This window comes from Rhea pennata, chromosome 12, assembly GCF_028389875.1.
Source record: "Rhea pennata isolate bPtePen1 chromosome 12, bPtePen1.pri, whole genome shotgun sequence".
In the NCBI taxonomy this organism is placed as follows: Eukaryota; Metazoa; Chordata; class Aves; order Rheiformes; family Rheidae; genus Rhea; species Rhea pennata.
In genome coordinates this window covers 18,733,052-18,750,346 of record NC_084674.1, presented here as the reverse complement: position 1 = coordinate 18,750,346, position 17,295 = coordinate 18,733,052, and the positions used below count along the sequence as shown (strand labels likewise).

The 17,295-nt window shown below is 39.3% G+C and overlaps 1 protein-coding gene across 1 annotated transcript; it reads left to right on the top strand.

Annotated features, from left to right (window-relative positions):
* Positions 1-3,473: 3,473 nt before the first annotated feature.
* ISY1 (ISY1 splicing factor homolog) lies at positions 3,474-15,941 on the top strand. Its single transcript, XM_062585490.1, has 11 exons — positions 3,474-3,689; positions 3,857-3,879; positions 5,369-5,420; positions 7,179-7,244; positions 8,732-8,774; positions 8,931-9,043; positions 9,745-9,862; positions 10,793-10,915; positions 12,385-12,494; positions 13,597-13,683; positions 15,141-15,941. Exons 1-11 carry the CDS (start codon positions 3,489-3,491, stop codon positions 15,246-15,248), a joined length of 1,044 nt encoding a protein of 347 aa, XP_062441474.1. The 5' UTR covers positions 3,474-3,488; the 3' UTR covers positions 15,249-15,941.
* The last annotated feature ends 1,354 nt before the right edge of the window (positions 15,942-17,295 follow it).

Genomic DNA, 17,295 nt, shown 5'->3' with positions numbered 1-17,295 from the left:
TCTTAGTTTGGACTTCTTTTGTACTTACGTCTTCTGTTTAATCTTGTAGCATCAAGCTCCAAAATACATTCACTTTGCAGTTCTTCACTGCTCCGCATATTCATGCGAGTGGATTGTGTGTTCTCACAGTGGGCTTGTTGCTTCATCTCTGCTGCTCGCTGTTAGATGCATAGTGAAAGTGATGCTTTATTGAGGAAGATGCATGCGTAAGTACCTTTTTAAGGTACGGTATGATTCAGATATAATAGTAGATACGGAGTAGTTCAGTGATCTGCTAGCAATACTTAACCCTTATGACACATTATCATTAAAATGTCTAGTTCTTAAAGTGCTTCCTGTGTGCAGTATGCTTAGCTTCCCTCCATCTTGCTAAATAGCTTGATTGACCAAGGGTTAGTAACTGTAATTCAAATTCCACAAATAAAGGGAGCTGACACTAAGCACAGTGTATCGTGAACGGGTCCACTGTAGTAGTAAATCTTGGTTTGTAAGAAAGTATTACCAGGGCCCGAATACTTGCCTGATCGGTACTTCACAGATCAGACACGTTTGTAGAAAGTAGTCCAGGGTGATTTGAATTTTGCTAATGTCTTAAACATCTGATGTTAAAGGCAGCTAACAGCAGCTTCAGTTGGAATACCTGATGAACTCAAGATGTCTCTAAAGAGATCTAGCAGGTAAAACTGAACAAAGGTTTTTGGTATTCATCAGAAGTAGTATCCTGTGGTCATGTTTTCCCTGTTGCCCTCACAGATGAGGAAGCAAAGGGATTGCCTTACTTCCAAGTCCCAAAGTATTTTTTCACAGCTTATGTATGCCATCATAGTCAAAGCTGCCTGTAACGTTAGCACGGTTAATTAAGTGTAGGTTTACCCAACTCTTAAGGAAAGGAATACTAGGACTGCTAATCTGTAGGTATGCTAGTGTAGAATGAATTTGGCACTATGACTAGTCATCTTGATCCATATTCTGATGAACCAGCTAAGCCTTAGTACTACTTTACTACTTTCTTGTTAGACTACTAAATATGATGCAGTCCTGCAGCAATTCCTCTGAAATCAGTGGTCTTCAAACTTTCTGTACCTGCTTGTTTTTAATAGTAGATAAATGACACTCGAAGTATAGAAAGGTAATAAGAACTCATGAGTTGATCGACCAGAAAACCATAGTGGTGAGTGTTGACTGGGAGCGTGTGAAACTGTAAAAGCAGGCATACTTTCTGATCATCTCTGAATAGGTGCTTTCAGGAGGTTTGGTAACTAAACATGTATGTCCAGGAAAACTGGGATAGTAGTTACTGTCTCAAATAGGGGAACCCTGATCAGACTGTTGCTGTTGCTTAATTGAAACAGTGACTTAAAAAATGAATTTTTCAGCCTATAGTTTGATGCCTACAATAGCCTGCAATAAAAGTTGAGGCATAGTACTAAGCACCTTCCTGACCCCAGCCAGCTTTTCTGAGGTAAGAGTTAATACTACATGGTGTCACCAGAGCTCAGATTACTTGACTGAGAGCAACTGACCTGAAAAATCGGGTTTTGGAAAGGCTCAAGTTGGTATTATTGCAGAGACGGAAGGAAACAGTCAACTGGGAGAAGGCTCTTAATCTGAATCATTTCATTTTTCAGAGTATTTATGTGCTGCTTTGTCTAAGCAGAAAAGAAATACTTGGATTTCTATCTACCCAGTCTGTGGGATGTAGAGATGCAAATAACAGGTCAGTGTTACAGCAATTTTGTCAGGATTCTGTAGTGAGATGCTTTTTGCCCACTCTATATGCTGAATAATAACATTCTCCCCCCCTCCCCCCCCGAAAACTAAGGGATAGGGAAGAGATTCTTGTCTGAAGGTTTTTCCTTTTTTAGGGAGTGGAGGGGTAAGACTATTTCACATAGCTGCCTGTAGAGCATGAATGTACTTTAACTCTTAAATTAGGTTGCTAAGACACTTGAAATAAGTTGGTAGTCTTGGGATATTACAGAAAGCCTACTCGGAAACCTTGTGGCAGGTCAGTATGAATTAACATAGTCTTCAAATACAGTTATCTTAGTTAAACACTGATAAAAGTTCATGCTCTGATTTACAAAGACCTGAAGGTCTGAACCTTAAGCCACTGAACCTGTGGCTTTAAAAAAAATGCTGTTTTAGAGACCTGCACTCTTGGTAACTTTCACAGTCTATTTTTCTGTTCCTTTAGAATTTAGCAACTTAAACTTATGAAGATCACACAGTTACTGTTCAGTAGAAGTACTGGTGCTTAGTTGCTTTAGTCTTACTGATGCATTTTTCTGTGACTGGAAAGCAGTATAGTTCCCTTGGATTTTTTTTTTTAACAAGAAAACAGGATCTTAAAGGTAAGAAATATGAACTATGATACAACTTCAGAAAGGAAGAAAAGTATTCTAAGGAAGATATGTCTAGGAAGAGCACTTCCTGTAGAGAACAACTTAAAAGTTAGAGGTGTGTGAACTGGCTGTTTGGAGTACTTAACAAGTATTTCTGTTTTTAAGTTCTGCAGCCATCAATGCAACTAATGTCTTCTCTTGCTGTCACTGTTCATTGTGATTTCTCAAACTTACAGGACAGTGAGCAGAACTTTATTTTTACAAACTCGTTACGTAAAAAGCAAACAAGGAGTTACTCTCCTCTACAAACTAGCCTCAATTGTTAGTTTTTCAGTTACTTAATTTGCTAGTTTGCTAATTTGGGCGCTTGTGGGTAAAATAGCTAACAGATGGTGAGAGTGTGTAACCTTCCTCTGTCAGGATGGTGGCATTCCATGAATAAAACTGGGAAGCACAAGAGCCTCAGTAGTCCAGCCTCTGGTGGATGCACTTCAAAGGCTCTTTGGGTGAGCTGGCATGGTATTTGTATGTTCCTCAGGAGTTTGGTCCATACCATCCCCATTAGTCATTTCAGTTCCTGGGTAACGGTTTAGTTTATTCTGAAGAATTTCAGTCTTAATCAGAAACTATGAAGCACTGTTTTGCAGAACTTGCAGGGACAGCAGACCCTGTTATTTCTGTCCTTGTGTATGTGATGTACGTGTTGCTTGTGCTTTAGCCTAATGGTGCTGCTCCCTGCATTCTTTGGGCCTAAGCCTGAGCTCCACGTGTTAGGTGCGGAGCCTGAGCAGGAGCTGAGTGAAAAGTCACGTGGCACCAGTTAACTGAGTACTATTAGTGTATGTTTGAATCTGCATGTACATGTTGGGAGAAGACTTCTATTTATGATTTTTTTTGGGGGGGGGGGGGAGGGATTTGCTCAGATGAATTGACAGACTTAAATTTGTGTGTTGGGAGTACAATTGATGGCCAATGATCTTTTTCTCTAATGTTTGAGAATTTATTTTGGATGGCTTGGGCTACCTCATAGCTTGGGGTCTATCTGTTCCCTCATAGCCATGTGAGAATTTTGCTAGAATTAACAGATAAGTATTAAGGCTGTGCTACTTGTAAATTAAGATATCATGAAGTAGCATTAACTTTATGCGGGTGCGCGCAGGCGCCGTGAGTGGGCTGCCGCGCCGGCGGGCGGAGCGCGCACGCGCAGTGCTGCCCGAGCGGCTGCCCGCCGTGCGCGTGCGCGTGCGCGTGCGCGGCGGTTCCGCTTCCCGGGCGAGCGGCATCTCCTTCCGGGGCGGCCCCGCACCTTCCTGCGGCGGCGAGAGCGGCCTGGTGGGAGCCATGGTGAGTGCCGGGGCCTGGGCGAGGAGCGGGGATGGGGATGGGTCCGGGCTCCACTTCCCTTCCCCAAGGCGCTTCGCAGCGAGGGGCTCCTTGGCGGGAGGCCGCGCTGCGAGGCGCTACCGAGGGCCCGGTAATAACGCACCTGTCTGTGTGTGTGTCTCCTGCAGGCTCGCAACGCGGAGAAGGCCATGTAAGTACAGCGCCGGGGCTGGGCGAGGGCCGCCGCGTGTCGGCACCCCCGGATCTGACTCCTTCGTACAGGCAGCGCTTGCCCACGGCTCGCTCAGAGTCGCCCCAACCCCGCAGCTTCCATCCGAGAGCCTGTAGCGTCTCCCTGTAACTCAGAGGCAGCGAGAGCACGTGTGTTGCACTGTCCCGCACCTCTGAGGCTGCCTGCGTTTGGCTTCAAAAGCATCTGTGCTCTGGCTGCGGTGACTTGCGTCCACAGGGCCATGCTTGCCCAGTGGTACTCACTGCTCAGCCTGTTTTGAAGCACTAGGAGTTTGGTAACGCTTTTCAGCACGCACTTGCATGTGTTATGTTAGTCAGAAGACAGTGTGGTTGGGAGAGATGACAGTTACTTGTGAGCAAGGTAGCCTGTGTCCTAGAGTTTGCGTAGCTGCTCCATTTGATGTTGATGCTGCTTTAATTGGTGATAAACACAGTGTAATATATTTTAATGGTCCGTAATGGCTTTAGGAAGTTTGTGTCTGAAGCAGGCTCTGTCAGCATTGATTTAAGTGTAATTCTTCTTGCTTGGGGGAGTGACTTGGACTAAGTTGATGTTTAACAGCTTTATTTTTGTATTGGCTTCCTTCTTTAAAGCACTTCTTCAAACAGCTCGTAGACTGTGTATTTTAAACTACTCAACTAGATACTCTTTCATGTGTTTCTCATGCTCGTTCGCTTTACTAAATCATTTCCTGAGGGTGCAATAGTAACTTGGGTGAAAAGACTACAGGTATGTAGCATCTCGTGAGATGCTGTTATGGTGATCCCACTGCGTGCATCTTGGACATTGAACTGGATGATGCAAATTTCTTTCTGGAAATGCCTCTTTTTTACATGAAAGCAGACAGGGCCTAAATAACCAGCTTAGATGCTGGGTACAGGTATGCTACTAAAGAAAAGGTATTAAATAATCTCTCAGTGATTTTTTTGTTAAAGTGTTAAATACCTTGTAAATTAATAAAGGTGTGTATTAAATGACCTGTAGTCTGTGTAGTCTTTACTCAGTTGTAAGAGTCTCCTGAAATATTTCAGTAATGCTAAAATATTTCATTAGTTGCAGTCCTTCTTTCATTGACTCATTTCTCTTTTTTTTTGTTTGCTTTTTGATGTGTCCCCTGCTAAAATATGTAGACTTTGTGCTTTTGCTTATATCTTGCGACATTCTTCTACTGATAATGTTTAACATGCTGGAATATGCTAAATATAAATATTAATTAGCTGTCTAATCATGAAAGAATCTAATAACAAGTTTTATATTGATGTAAGAAATTAAGCACTGGGAGTGCTTTAATGTTGACGTTACTGGCCAGAAGAGCTAGTTGATGAATATATCTAGGCCCTTCTGCAGACTGTACTTAAGTCAATAATAAAACTTTTGCTAGAGCAAAAGTTGCTACTGTTGGAATGTAGATGTGTAAAAGTAAACTTGTTTCCCTTCTTTTCTTTAGGACGGCCTTGGCAAGATTTCGTCAAGCTCAGCTTGAAGAAGGAAAAGTTAAGGTATGATGTAAAAAGCTAAAGCTTTGTTAGCTCTAATCAGGAATGGAGTGCAAACCACTTATGGACCTGTATGACAGCTGCCTGAAAGGTCATGCACCAGATGCAACTATCATATAGGACTATGGAAATAGTCACCTGGAAAGCAGGTGAAGTAGGGACTCTTTGACAGTGATGCAAAATAAAATTTGTAAATAGTATTTTCTTAAATAACCTGTTTAGAAGTACATATTTGGGAGAGATGTCGGCTTAACTGCTGAGAGGAAAGTGAAAGTTGAACATCACTTAAATCTTTAATGTTGTAGGTAGAACACCTGGTATCTTATAAAACTACAGTATCACTTTAGAGGTGGAATGCATTGCTGGGCAGAAGATTAAAATGAAGATTTCTTTAAGAATTATTTCCTTCTGCAAATATCTATGCAAACTGATGGACATGAACTCATTTTTTACTGATTATGATCACAGGATTTGCTTGGACTTCTTCCCAGAAAAGCTAGAGATGTCGTCCTCATAATTTTATGTTCATTGGTAGTATCCTGACAAAATAGTAACTGTTAAACAGTACTTTCGTGATCATTTTGAACTCAAGGACTGCATATGACACACTATGGGTATATCATTAGCCAAACACTATATCCATGCATGTGTTCATATTATCTTTTATGTAGTTAAGTTCCCTCCAGATGTTTGAGGGTTTTTTTAGATTGGCATTAGATTGAACTAAATTGGAGTTAACAACTTTGTAATTACAAAACAAAACCCCCAAAACCTACAGTACAATAAATAGCACTATTAAACCTATATGGAACCTTAGTCACTCTCTGGATATTCCAGTGTATTTTTCGGGGCGTTGGAACTCAAATTGCAGTAATATTTTTTGTAGGGATCAGAGTGTTCCCAACAACCTTTTTGGACAGATATAAAATCTTCAGTTCTGGGTAAGCGACAAAGGAATTCTGCAAATGAAGATGCAAACATAGGACGTTTTACTGTGAGAAGTGATACAGTAAACACAAGTGAGAGCAATATGAAACAGCAAAGTGGAAAATGATTAGTTAGGGGAAACTAACTAAAAAGATCTTTGAACAACAGCCAGAAAATAAGATGGAGTTAGAGCTCCTGGTGTAGCAAGGAAGGTTTTTAAACGTATGAAAGGAAAACCTGTATAGGTACCTGAGAAATAAGAAGGGACAAAATTATTTTATCTTACCTCCAGGCCTCTGTATATAGTAATAACTTCTGTAAACTAATCAGTGGAGTGTGAACAAGTTGGGGAAAAGGCTTAATAGTGAAAAAAGGTGCTTTGGATGAACTGTAGTTAGAAGAACTCAAATGGAAACTATCTCAAAGAGAAATTACAGTGCTTAGGTAGTAGCGATGATGAAAGTCCTAAACTTTTGTGGGGAAAACAATGCATTTTATTTAGATGTTAGTATACTGAAAGTGATGACGCAATTCAGCTATACGTACTGGAAAATTTTTTGTATCAGAAGATAGTGAGAAGATCTGGAAAGATGGGTGATAGGTTGTACTTTCAATAAGGTGGATTTAAATTGATTGTTATAAGTTTTGTGACGGTTTGATTTGGCAGAACTGTAAAAAGTCATTTTTTGACCTAACACTGTTGGGAGCTGGAGGCACTGAAGCTCTATACTGTAGTTTGGGGTTAGCCAAGCCATACAGGTGGCATGAAGTGCTATGAAGGAATTCTATGATGCTGAATTCAAACGTTACGGTGTGTGGCTTTCTGTTGAACAGGAGCGAAGACCTTTCCTTGCATCAGAGTGTAATGAATTGCCTAAAGCTGAGAAATGGAGGCGACAGGTAATGCAAGCTATAGATTTTTCTAATTCTATAGGTGGTAGATATTTCGTAAGCAAACTGTCTGAAACAAAAGTGCTAAGTTCTGGGGGCATGTCCTGTATACTCGCAGTTAAATCAGAGAATAACTTAGGTTGAAAGGTTGTATAGTCCACCCCACTGCTCAAAGCAGATCCAACCACATACAGGTGCTCAGGGCTATGCCTAGCTGAGTTTTGAACACCTTCAAGGATTGAAATTCCACAACCTCTCTGGGCCCCTGTTCCAGTGTCTGCTTACCTTCTTAGTGAAATTTTTTTTCTTGAATTTAATGAGAATTTCTCATGGTCCAACTTGTTGTTATTCTCCTCTTAAGGTAAATCAAACCCAGTTCACTCAGCCTCTTCTTGAATGTCACATTCTCCTTCCTGCCCTCCACCATGGGCCTTTCACTGACTTCTCTCCAGTATGTCAGTGACTTTCTTGCATTGGGGAGCCCAAAACTAGACATGGTACTACAGATGTGGTCTCAAAATTGGCAAATATATGGGAAGAATGAGAGATCCAGTCTATTATGAGGTTGGTTGCCTTTGCTGCAGTGACATATCGCTGCCTCATGTTCAGCTTTTTTATCTTCCCAAATCCTTTTCTGCAAAAGCTACTTTCAAACCATTCAGCAGTCAGCCTGTACTGTTGCATGGATTTATTCTGTTCCAGATTTGGACTTTGCGTTTTCCATTGTTTCTTCATGAGGCTCCTGTCAGTCCATTTGCCAGCCTATCAAGATCTCTCAGCAGCCTTGCACCCTCCAATTGCTATCATCTTTGGACTTTCTGAGAGTGCACTGAGTCATCTCATCCAGGCTGTTAGAGGCTTTAAATGATACTGCCTGTGGGGAGGCGCAACTAGTAATTAGCTACCAGCTGATCTCTGTATTGCTCATCACAATCCTTTGAGCCTGCCTGTCTAAGCAGTTTTCTGGTAGTGGAATGGTACTGAAGGCCTTGCTAAAGGCCAGGTAAACAGCATTTCTCCCCTCATCCACTGAGCCTGTCAGCTCATTATGGAAGGCCATCAGATTGGTTGGGCATGATTGTCCTTTATTACGTTAATCATAGCTGTTCCAATTCTTGGTCCTTTGTGTGCTTGGAAGTGTCTTCCAGGAGGATTTTATCCCTACTCTTCCGGGGGACTGTGGTTAGGCTGACTGATTTGTTGTTCCCTAGATATTCTTCTGTGTTCTTTTTGTCTGATAAGCCAGAAGTGAAGTTATTAGATGTCTTTATTAAGAAATTGATTATTTATAGTTAGAGTTACAAGGCAAATTCCTTGTATTTTAAGCCTTTGAGGAACAATATTTGTGTGTGAATAAAATCTGTATGGATATTTGAAATAAACAGCCTCAGGTCTGTTTTCTAGTTCAAAAATATCTAGAAAGAGCTTTCTACGTTTCCTGGCTTTTTTTTTTTTAATAAAATAATTCACTTCTGTGTATATTCTTATTTGACTAGATCATTGGGGAAATCTCCAAGAAAGTGGCACAGATTCAAAATGGTAAGATTTTTCTGATTACATTTTATTTGTACAAAACTTCAGTCCTAAGTAGTTACAATAAAAATCACAATATTCTATATATACTGAACTGTCCAGTTCTGAAGTTATTCTGGTGCCTCTAGAAAGCTGATTAACTTTTTTTTTCTCTCCTAACAGCTGGGTTAGGTGAATTCAGAATTCGAGACCTGAATGATGAAATTAACAAGCTTCTGAGGGAGAAAGGACACTGGGAAGTCAGGATAAAGGAGCTAGGAGGTCCTGATTATGCTGTAAGTGTAAACTGCTGTACCAGGTAGTTGCTCTGCTTACAACTAAAGTGACTGATGAGAAAAGTCTGTATAGAATTTCGTTTACCAAATATTACTTGGCCAGTGTTTATTAGAGATGAACTATATTCATCCGCCAAAAATTTGAGTAATATTAAAAGAAATACTGTTTCCTAGATGAGCAAGCCTGGCCTTTCATTAGTTTGGGTGGTCTTAACTTCCTGTTCAGTTTTCAGCAACATTTTACTTTTATCCCTCATGAAGTGTGGCTCTTCTGTTCAGTACTGCAGCAACCTATAAAACGTCTCTAGGTAGATCACCTAATTGCTGCTGAAAATGAAATAATGAGACTAGCTCTCAATTGCCAAATCATTGAATGTATACTTTTCATCAGATTTAGTAATGCATGTGTATCTGATACCTGAATATGCTAATATAGGGAATAAGACAAATATAGATGTGTTGTCAAGGTGAATCAGGTTAGGTGCTTAATGGTTTACAGAGTCCTTATAACCATGTGATTTCTATTAAAAGCAGAGACCTGTATAAAAATTAGCTATGAGGGCATTTTACTTGTAAGGTTATTTGAATTGTTATAATGAATTGGGATAGGAGAAGGGAGATCTGTTAATCTGTCAACATGCCTAGGAAAATAGGAAATACAAGAGGCAAGAGGAATAATGTTTAAAATGATTATCTTTTAGAGAATTGGACCTAGAATGCTAGATCATGAAGGGAAAGAAGTTCCAGGAAACAGAGGTTACAAATATTTTGGAGCCGCGAAGGATTTACCAGGTGTTAGAGAACTTTTCGAAAAGGAGCGTAAGTAAACAGCAACCTTTTCCAGATTTGATGTTGCATAATAGTATCTCTTGTGTAAAACATCTACTGTAATACATGGTGAATGTTAGTAAGAGAATGTTCTGGCCTGTGCCTTAGATAAGTTAAATGAAACACTGAATACAAATAGTTCATTAAATGCTATTTCTCTGAGCAAAGAGCACCTTTGACTGTCTGCGATTTGATTAAAGAAAAGTAGGAAAAAGTAAACTGTTTTCTGCTGTGACTTCAAAAGAGCAGGGACTGATACTCTATAGAAACTGTCCATCACAACAGGTAAACTTCAATGGTAAGTTATAAATAGCATCCTGTGAGTTCAGGATTGGAGGAAAAAAAGTTTAAACATAATTTTGAAGCAGGAATCAATGTTTGCAATGGAAAAAGCTGTATGAAAGTAGAAAAAACTTATCTACTGACTTATTACAGAATGAGCAGCAATTACTTCAACCTGAAAGTGAGCCTGCGGAACTATCTATTTCTTATTTGCTATCCACAAAAAAAAAAAAAAAAAAAAAAGATTGGGAAGTACTACATGATCTGGTGGAGCTTAGGACACTCCTCTAGTCCCTTTCATATATTAATCTTGCTTGATACTGGGACACTAGTCCAAAAAAGGCATGACAGAGCCTTTACCCCAAGGTGGTAATTACAAGATGGAATTACCCCAAGGTGGGAACTGCCACCATCTGAAGCATTGGAGCTATGTATTCAAACTATCTTGATTGTCTGGGATAGAGAAAAATATCGGTACTTCTGGTACTGACAGCAATTCAGATCATTTGTTTTGGTTATTTAGGCTGGTGAGGTAGTTGTAGTTACTGTGAAGTTGATGAGAACCAGGAGTGCATAGCAGGCCATCATGATGCAGCTGGTCATGTGTGGGTGGTTTTGTTGTTTTTTCTCCTCCCTCAGCCCTCCCGCCACCCCGGAAAACTCGTGCTGAGCTTATGAAGTCCATTGATGCAGAATACTATGGCTACAGGGATGAAGATGATGGTATTCTGGAGCCACTGGAACAAGAACATGAGCGGAAAGGTATGTGAGATTCAATAACCTACGTAAATTGACACCTAGATTTACTTAGAATTAGATACATAGGCATTAGAATATCCTGGTAACATCTAATGTAGGGAAAAAACATTCTTCATCTCTTTTTGCAGTGATAATGAAGTTCTTAAGATCACCTTAAAACTGACACTGTATATAGTTACAGCTATAATTAATTAGGCATACTTAAATAATTCTGATAAATTTCAGGGGTTTTCTATACAAACAGGTATGTAGATCGCTGATCCACAGTGACTGGCTGGATAGAACAAAAAAAATAATTGCTATCTGAATTGGTAATTCATATGTACCTAGGACACTTTTTTCTGCAGTTATAAAGCTGTAGGGAAATAACACATTGTGAAAATAATAAGCCATATAAAGTTAAAGGAAATAACTAAGCTGCAGTAATTGATTATGAGGAAGTCTGTAAATAGTCAAGAAATAGTGCCTTTCAGCTTCTCTGCTCCTGGCGAGTATGGCTTTTATTTCCCCTTATAGAAGGAGAACTCATCTAGTATGGCTTGTGTTTGGCCAGTTGTACAGCAGTTTGTACTGCATGGCACATCACTTTTCAGCTTATGTAGCTCTTCATGGTACGTTCTTTTGAAATTTTGATATTGAATCTAGCATCCTCTTTCTTGGGGTGACCTAATTAAAGTAGAGGCTTAGAGTTTCAAAGCAGCACTAAATTATGCAGAGCTTTATCTTGTTAAATAGCAGAATTTGGTGCTTGTTTTGATATCCCATACTGTCATAAGTCCAAAAAATTTTCATCTTTTAAACTAGATGTTTCTTTTTTCTTTTTTTCTTCCCCTGTAGTATCCCATAACAAAACTGATTATGCAGAAGCAGCAGTAGTCTCGTCAGTTCTCCCTTACCTTGGTCCTTCTCACTCCTCTAGTTACTTCTCTCGCTTCTAACTTGCACACTCATTCTAATCTCATCTTTTGCCTGGGTCCAGGTCATCTGATAACACCTGGAAACAAAAGTGACTTGCCTGCTGTAAAAGGGGGAAGTCTTTATAGACATTGAAAGAGTGGAATACAGTGGATATAATAAAGGATGTCCTGGGTTAGGCATGGATTTATCTAGTTCAGTGTTGCCTAAAGATTCAGCTGTGGAAGCTCAGTGCTTACAACAAGTAGTTAAGGGATGGGTCTTGAGCTGGGCTTTAGTGGTGTTATAGTCTAGTGCTTGCTGTTGGTGGGATTCTGCTTGTTAATGGCTAGACTTCAATGACATTTTTTATCAGGTAGGGCTATTGTACAGCCTTAAGGTACTGTATTATCAATGTATAAGAAATAACTGAGAAGTAAGCAGTTAAGTCTATTGTAAATAGACAAATACATATAAGGCAATGTCTGCTCTTTAAGGAAGCTCAAACGACTGCTATTGGGGAACTGGGCCTATTGTGGGACTGTGCTGTTTTCAATTTGTTTTCCTTTCCTAACCAGTTATAGCAGAAGCAGTGGAAAAATGGAAAACGGAGAGAGAGGCACGACTTGCAAGAGGTGATGAGGAGGAAGAAGAGGAAGAAAACATCTATGCTGTCAATGATGATGAGGTATGTGATGGCTAAGGTAATGTAAGACTAGGGATGTCTTGCATACTGTCTTCTTGGAAAGCTCTCGTCACTGAATGCTGTTGCTGTGTTCTGGCTGCCTGTCTGCATAACTTACTGCACAATTGTCTCAATTTTTAATAAAAATTAGTATTGGATGAGAATTTTGTCTAAGTTTAGTGTGTGGTGGAAGATGGCAGTTAGGAAGGGCTTTTTGCTAGAGTGAGAAACAGTTAGCTGTTGTGAGACCTTGTTGTGATGAATTGTCACTGCCTGGAATGCTGGTATGCTAGTCTTGGTAAGGTAACGTTCTGTCACTGAGCACTGCTGAGTCTTGCTTCTCGGTACGATCTTCATCAGTAATAGCATGAGTAGTTTTGTGTGCAGTATTTGTTAACGCTATCAATACATAGCAAAACCATTTTATAGCCAAGGCCGTGTTTATACGCAGTGTTTATATAGCAAGGTTTGGTTGATGCTGCAGGCACTGTTGTGACGTGATTGTTGCCTCTTCCTTCTCCCTGTTTCTAATGCCAGTAAGGAAAGTGGGGGATGTTCACGATGCTGGCTGAGACCTCTAAAAGAGGTACTGGAAACTAGTTTGTGTTTCTCAGTCCAAACCGAAGTGGGTTTATCATGAGAGTAAAAAGATGATAGTACAAATAATACAGGGTACTGGAGGAACTACAGCTTTTAACTTATGAACTACCTCTTGTGATTCATAAGCTCAGCTCTGACGCATGAGAAAGACACTTAAAGCTGTACTTCTTTCAAGGCACTTGCTTTCTGCTTGGATTGGTTAGCTCCTCTCTTCTGTTTATAACTTTGCTATGGCAGCCAGAAGTATGTGGTGAAGGAGGCAATGTAGCTTTACATTCTTGCCCATGCAACACCAGAGGAGAAGCCATATAATGAATGGAAGCAGCAGTCTTAAACTTCAGGGAGCAGGATCTAAATGTAATGCTTGTCACATTCCTGTGTTGTTTGATTCTGTTTGCCTACTTATATTTATAGTCTTATTAAATTTCCATATGATTCCTTGTGGTTGAGTGAGAGAAAAGGTATTTGTGATGACCTCAAAGTAAACTTGTGACTTTTTTTTTAGTCTGATGAAGAAGGTGGCAAAGAAAGAGAAGGTGAAGAAGGCCAACAGAAATTTATTGCACACGTTCCGGTGCCATCTCAACAGGAGGTAAGACATCAGAAAATAGAAGTGCAGAGATGCACTCTGACTTTTGCAAGACTGATCTTAACTTATGACAGATCACTAAAAGTCCTCGATGCAACTTTACTGCCTGTCTGCAATTGTTTAATCTTGCCAATGTTGTGAAACTGGCCAGAATTATGCTACTATTGCTATAACCCTCTTCATTTGAAAATTCTAAAACCTTCATTAAATATTACATAAATTGGCATGTGTTGTGGTGTGATGATCAAGAAAACTCTGATTGCATTCTTGGTCTTTATGGTGTTTTTCTGCTGAAGCTTTAGTGCTTTTTTAATTTAATGCAGTTATTTCTGAATGCTAGATTTGCTTTCATAACTTTTAAGAAAAGACTTGAAGGGTGACATCATCCTGAAATCACTACTATGATTTGAAGTTATTCTAGGGCATGTGTAACCTCAACTTTGAGAGATTTCTTGAAATGTAACTTAAGCAAGAAGGTTCTGGAGTTTTGTCTTTTAATAGGTATGCCTTTACATCACAGATACCGTGTAGTGTTTTGTTCTCTCCTATCACGTGGTCAGATAACTAATGTTATATCCTCATGATCCTGCACATGCAACAACAATATATGTATAATGGCATGTTGAAACTGTGGAGGAGAAATAATGATTAAAAACACTGCTTTCTGGCTGATGGTATTGCCTTAATGAAAAGAGCGTGTCTGAGACTTGGGACTAGCTTGCTAATACTTAACCGCTGACTGACATTACAGTCATTCCCACTTAGAAAACAGTCACTGTAGGTTTCTTTTTTTTTCCCCTTCTGGTGGCAAATCACTCCTTGCCTTATGCCTATGATTTTTTTTCTAGATTCTAACTTACAAAAATCTACATTCAGAACATACTTATCTTTGAGATGCTACATGCCTGATTCATCCATTCAGACAAATATAAAATCGTTACTGAGAGTAAAACTAATCTTGCAGGCTGCTTAATGGATCTTTATATACTTATTAAAGGATTGTGCATTGCTGTCATTTCTGTACAAACCTGATGTAGTAAAGGCTGTGAACACCTATAATGTGAAAGGATAACAATCAATAAATTATCTTAGAGATGTAGACTAGTGTGATATAACTCCACTTGTCCAGTATTTGTTAAAGCTGTATCTGAGACAATTACTTGAAAAGAATTTCAAGTGACTGTACTAAAAAGTAAAGCAAAATTGTAGGTTACTGCCTTATTAAAAAGAGTAGGAGCTGAGATCTGAAGTTCTAAGGTATCCATTTTACTGCTTGTTTTGACTTCCTTGAACTTCATTTGGGTGATACAAAAGATACTACAGGTTCATCTTCTAATTCCATTAATTTTATTCTAGTACAGATCTCTAACTTTCCTGTGTTCTTTCTCCTATCTTAATAGCTGAGCATGCTAGGTTTCAGCTTCTCAATTAGGCTGAATGTCTGTGTGTTTAAATTGCAGATCGAGGAAGCTCTTGTACGGAGAAAGAAGATGGAGCTTCTTCAGAAGTATGCTAGTGAAACTCTTCTGGCCCAGAGTGAAGAAGCAAAAAGACTTCTAGGGTTGTAACCATTGCATCAGTATGTCCTGGTTTTTATATAATCCATCCTAAAGCAATAGGTTCACATATTCCTGTAGCAGTTTCAAGTATTCTGGAAACAATATTGTGTAGCTCAAAGTACCTGTGGATGTTAGCAAAAAGACATGATCAAGTTATGGTGCATGATCTGAAAGGTGAAAGAACATTTTGGTTTATCTTCTGAAATTACTTGCTCTTCAGTGTTAAAGACCACCAAGCCTAGATTAATTTAGTCTGTTTTCAGTAACTGCCTTCAGTGCTTTCACTGCACAGTGCAGTAACTGTGCAGTGGTGCCTCTTATGGGTGGAACAGTAAAAGCAATAACTTCTTAAAACCTGAGGGAAATCTGGTTGTTACTGCTATTCTGAGAGTCTCCTGCATCCCGACTGTAAGCATACACGTTTATCCTTTTGATTACTTCTACACCAGATCTGCTTACTGGAATAGCTAAGAACCTGTTTAGAGATAGTTTGGCAGATCTCATGACTTTGAAGTTGATTTGGTTCTTTATCTGACAGTGCATTTTTATGCAGTATGTCTAAAAGCTCATTGCCCTTTTATAATTTGTAACTGTGCCTGGTTGGATTGCTCAAGTGCTGAATATTTCAGCAGGTATTGTAAATACTTTCACCTTTGTAATGTCTTGTTAAAATATTTTTAGTAAATCTTTTATATAAATTTATGTTCTGCTTCATTCTAGCTCTTTCAAAGGACTCTGTTCTTTTCCTGATTGTACCTAAAGAATGAGATCATAAATAGACATCTGTGTAGGGGTTTGAACTTTGACATCTTCGATTGCTCTCAGCTTGTGTATCATGAGACACAGGAAGAAAACTATGACTAACTTTGTTGTTTAACAAACTTTGTTATACAAAGTTGTACAAACATTGTTATACAGATGTGAAAATCTTTAAATTGGAAATCAGCAGCCAAGGAACAGAAGCACTATCTAAAGAATGTAGTATTTAACAACTAAGCCACATCTGCAGCTATCTGGTGTTTCTAGATGCTTTAATATTCAGCTCTATCTTTTGTAAATAATGCACTCTAGAACTATCAAAGCTCTAAATTGTGATGACAAGTTCTGTTTTAATAAAGGTAAATGATTTTCCAAATAGGTCTTGAAGTAGGAAACATGACTGCCAAATTTGAGCCTTAAAGGGAAGCACCAGAACAAGCCCAGAACTGGAGCACTCACTGATAGCAAGCAGACAGTGAATATTACAAACACGCTTGTAATACAAACTTTCACTTGCTTTTTGAACTTTGTAATCAAGTAGCAAACTAGTACATCTCTTGACTCATCCTGATGTTTCATACTTGCAGCTCTGATCAGTTTTCTTTCCTAATTTGTTTCCAGTTTTTGCTTTTGTCTCTTATTTTCTGTTCCTGAATTTATGGAAGGTAATATGCTTTCTCATTTATGCTGCTGTAAAAGACAATACTGCTTCTGTCGAACCTCTTTAGCTGCCAAGAATGAAGGAATAGACTCCTTGCTTGTTAGGTGTGCTGCAAATGTTATCAGGCTTACGGACCAGCAGTGCTCAATCCGCTATCTGGGCATTTCCACCTATGGAAAAGACGAGTGTGTGAAGGCTGAGGCTTTGTTACCTCTTAGTAAGCCACTGATTTCCTGAAGCTTAATAAATTGGCAGGCAGTATGTAAAGTACTTTCCACACTTTGAGAATGTTAAATCACCAAACCATAGTATGACAAAGGAAAAATAGAGCAGCTGTATGAACTTTCCAGAAGGAACGGAGAGTTAAAGCTCTATTGTAAACAGACCCTTGCCAATCATGCTTCTACTAGACCTTGTTTTTGTTCAATACAAGAGCTATTTTTGTCTACTGGAGGAGTGTTTGGAACAATAATGCCAGTTTTGCTGTATGTTTGCTAAACTACATGCTGGTGATAACCGGGTTAGATTTAAAAAGCATTTTTTTTCTTAAGGGCCTGCTTCAGTTTTGGGATTGATTCCTGTGGTTGATCTTTTCTGTCACTGTACCTGTCTATAAATATAGAAGAGATTAGAGAA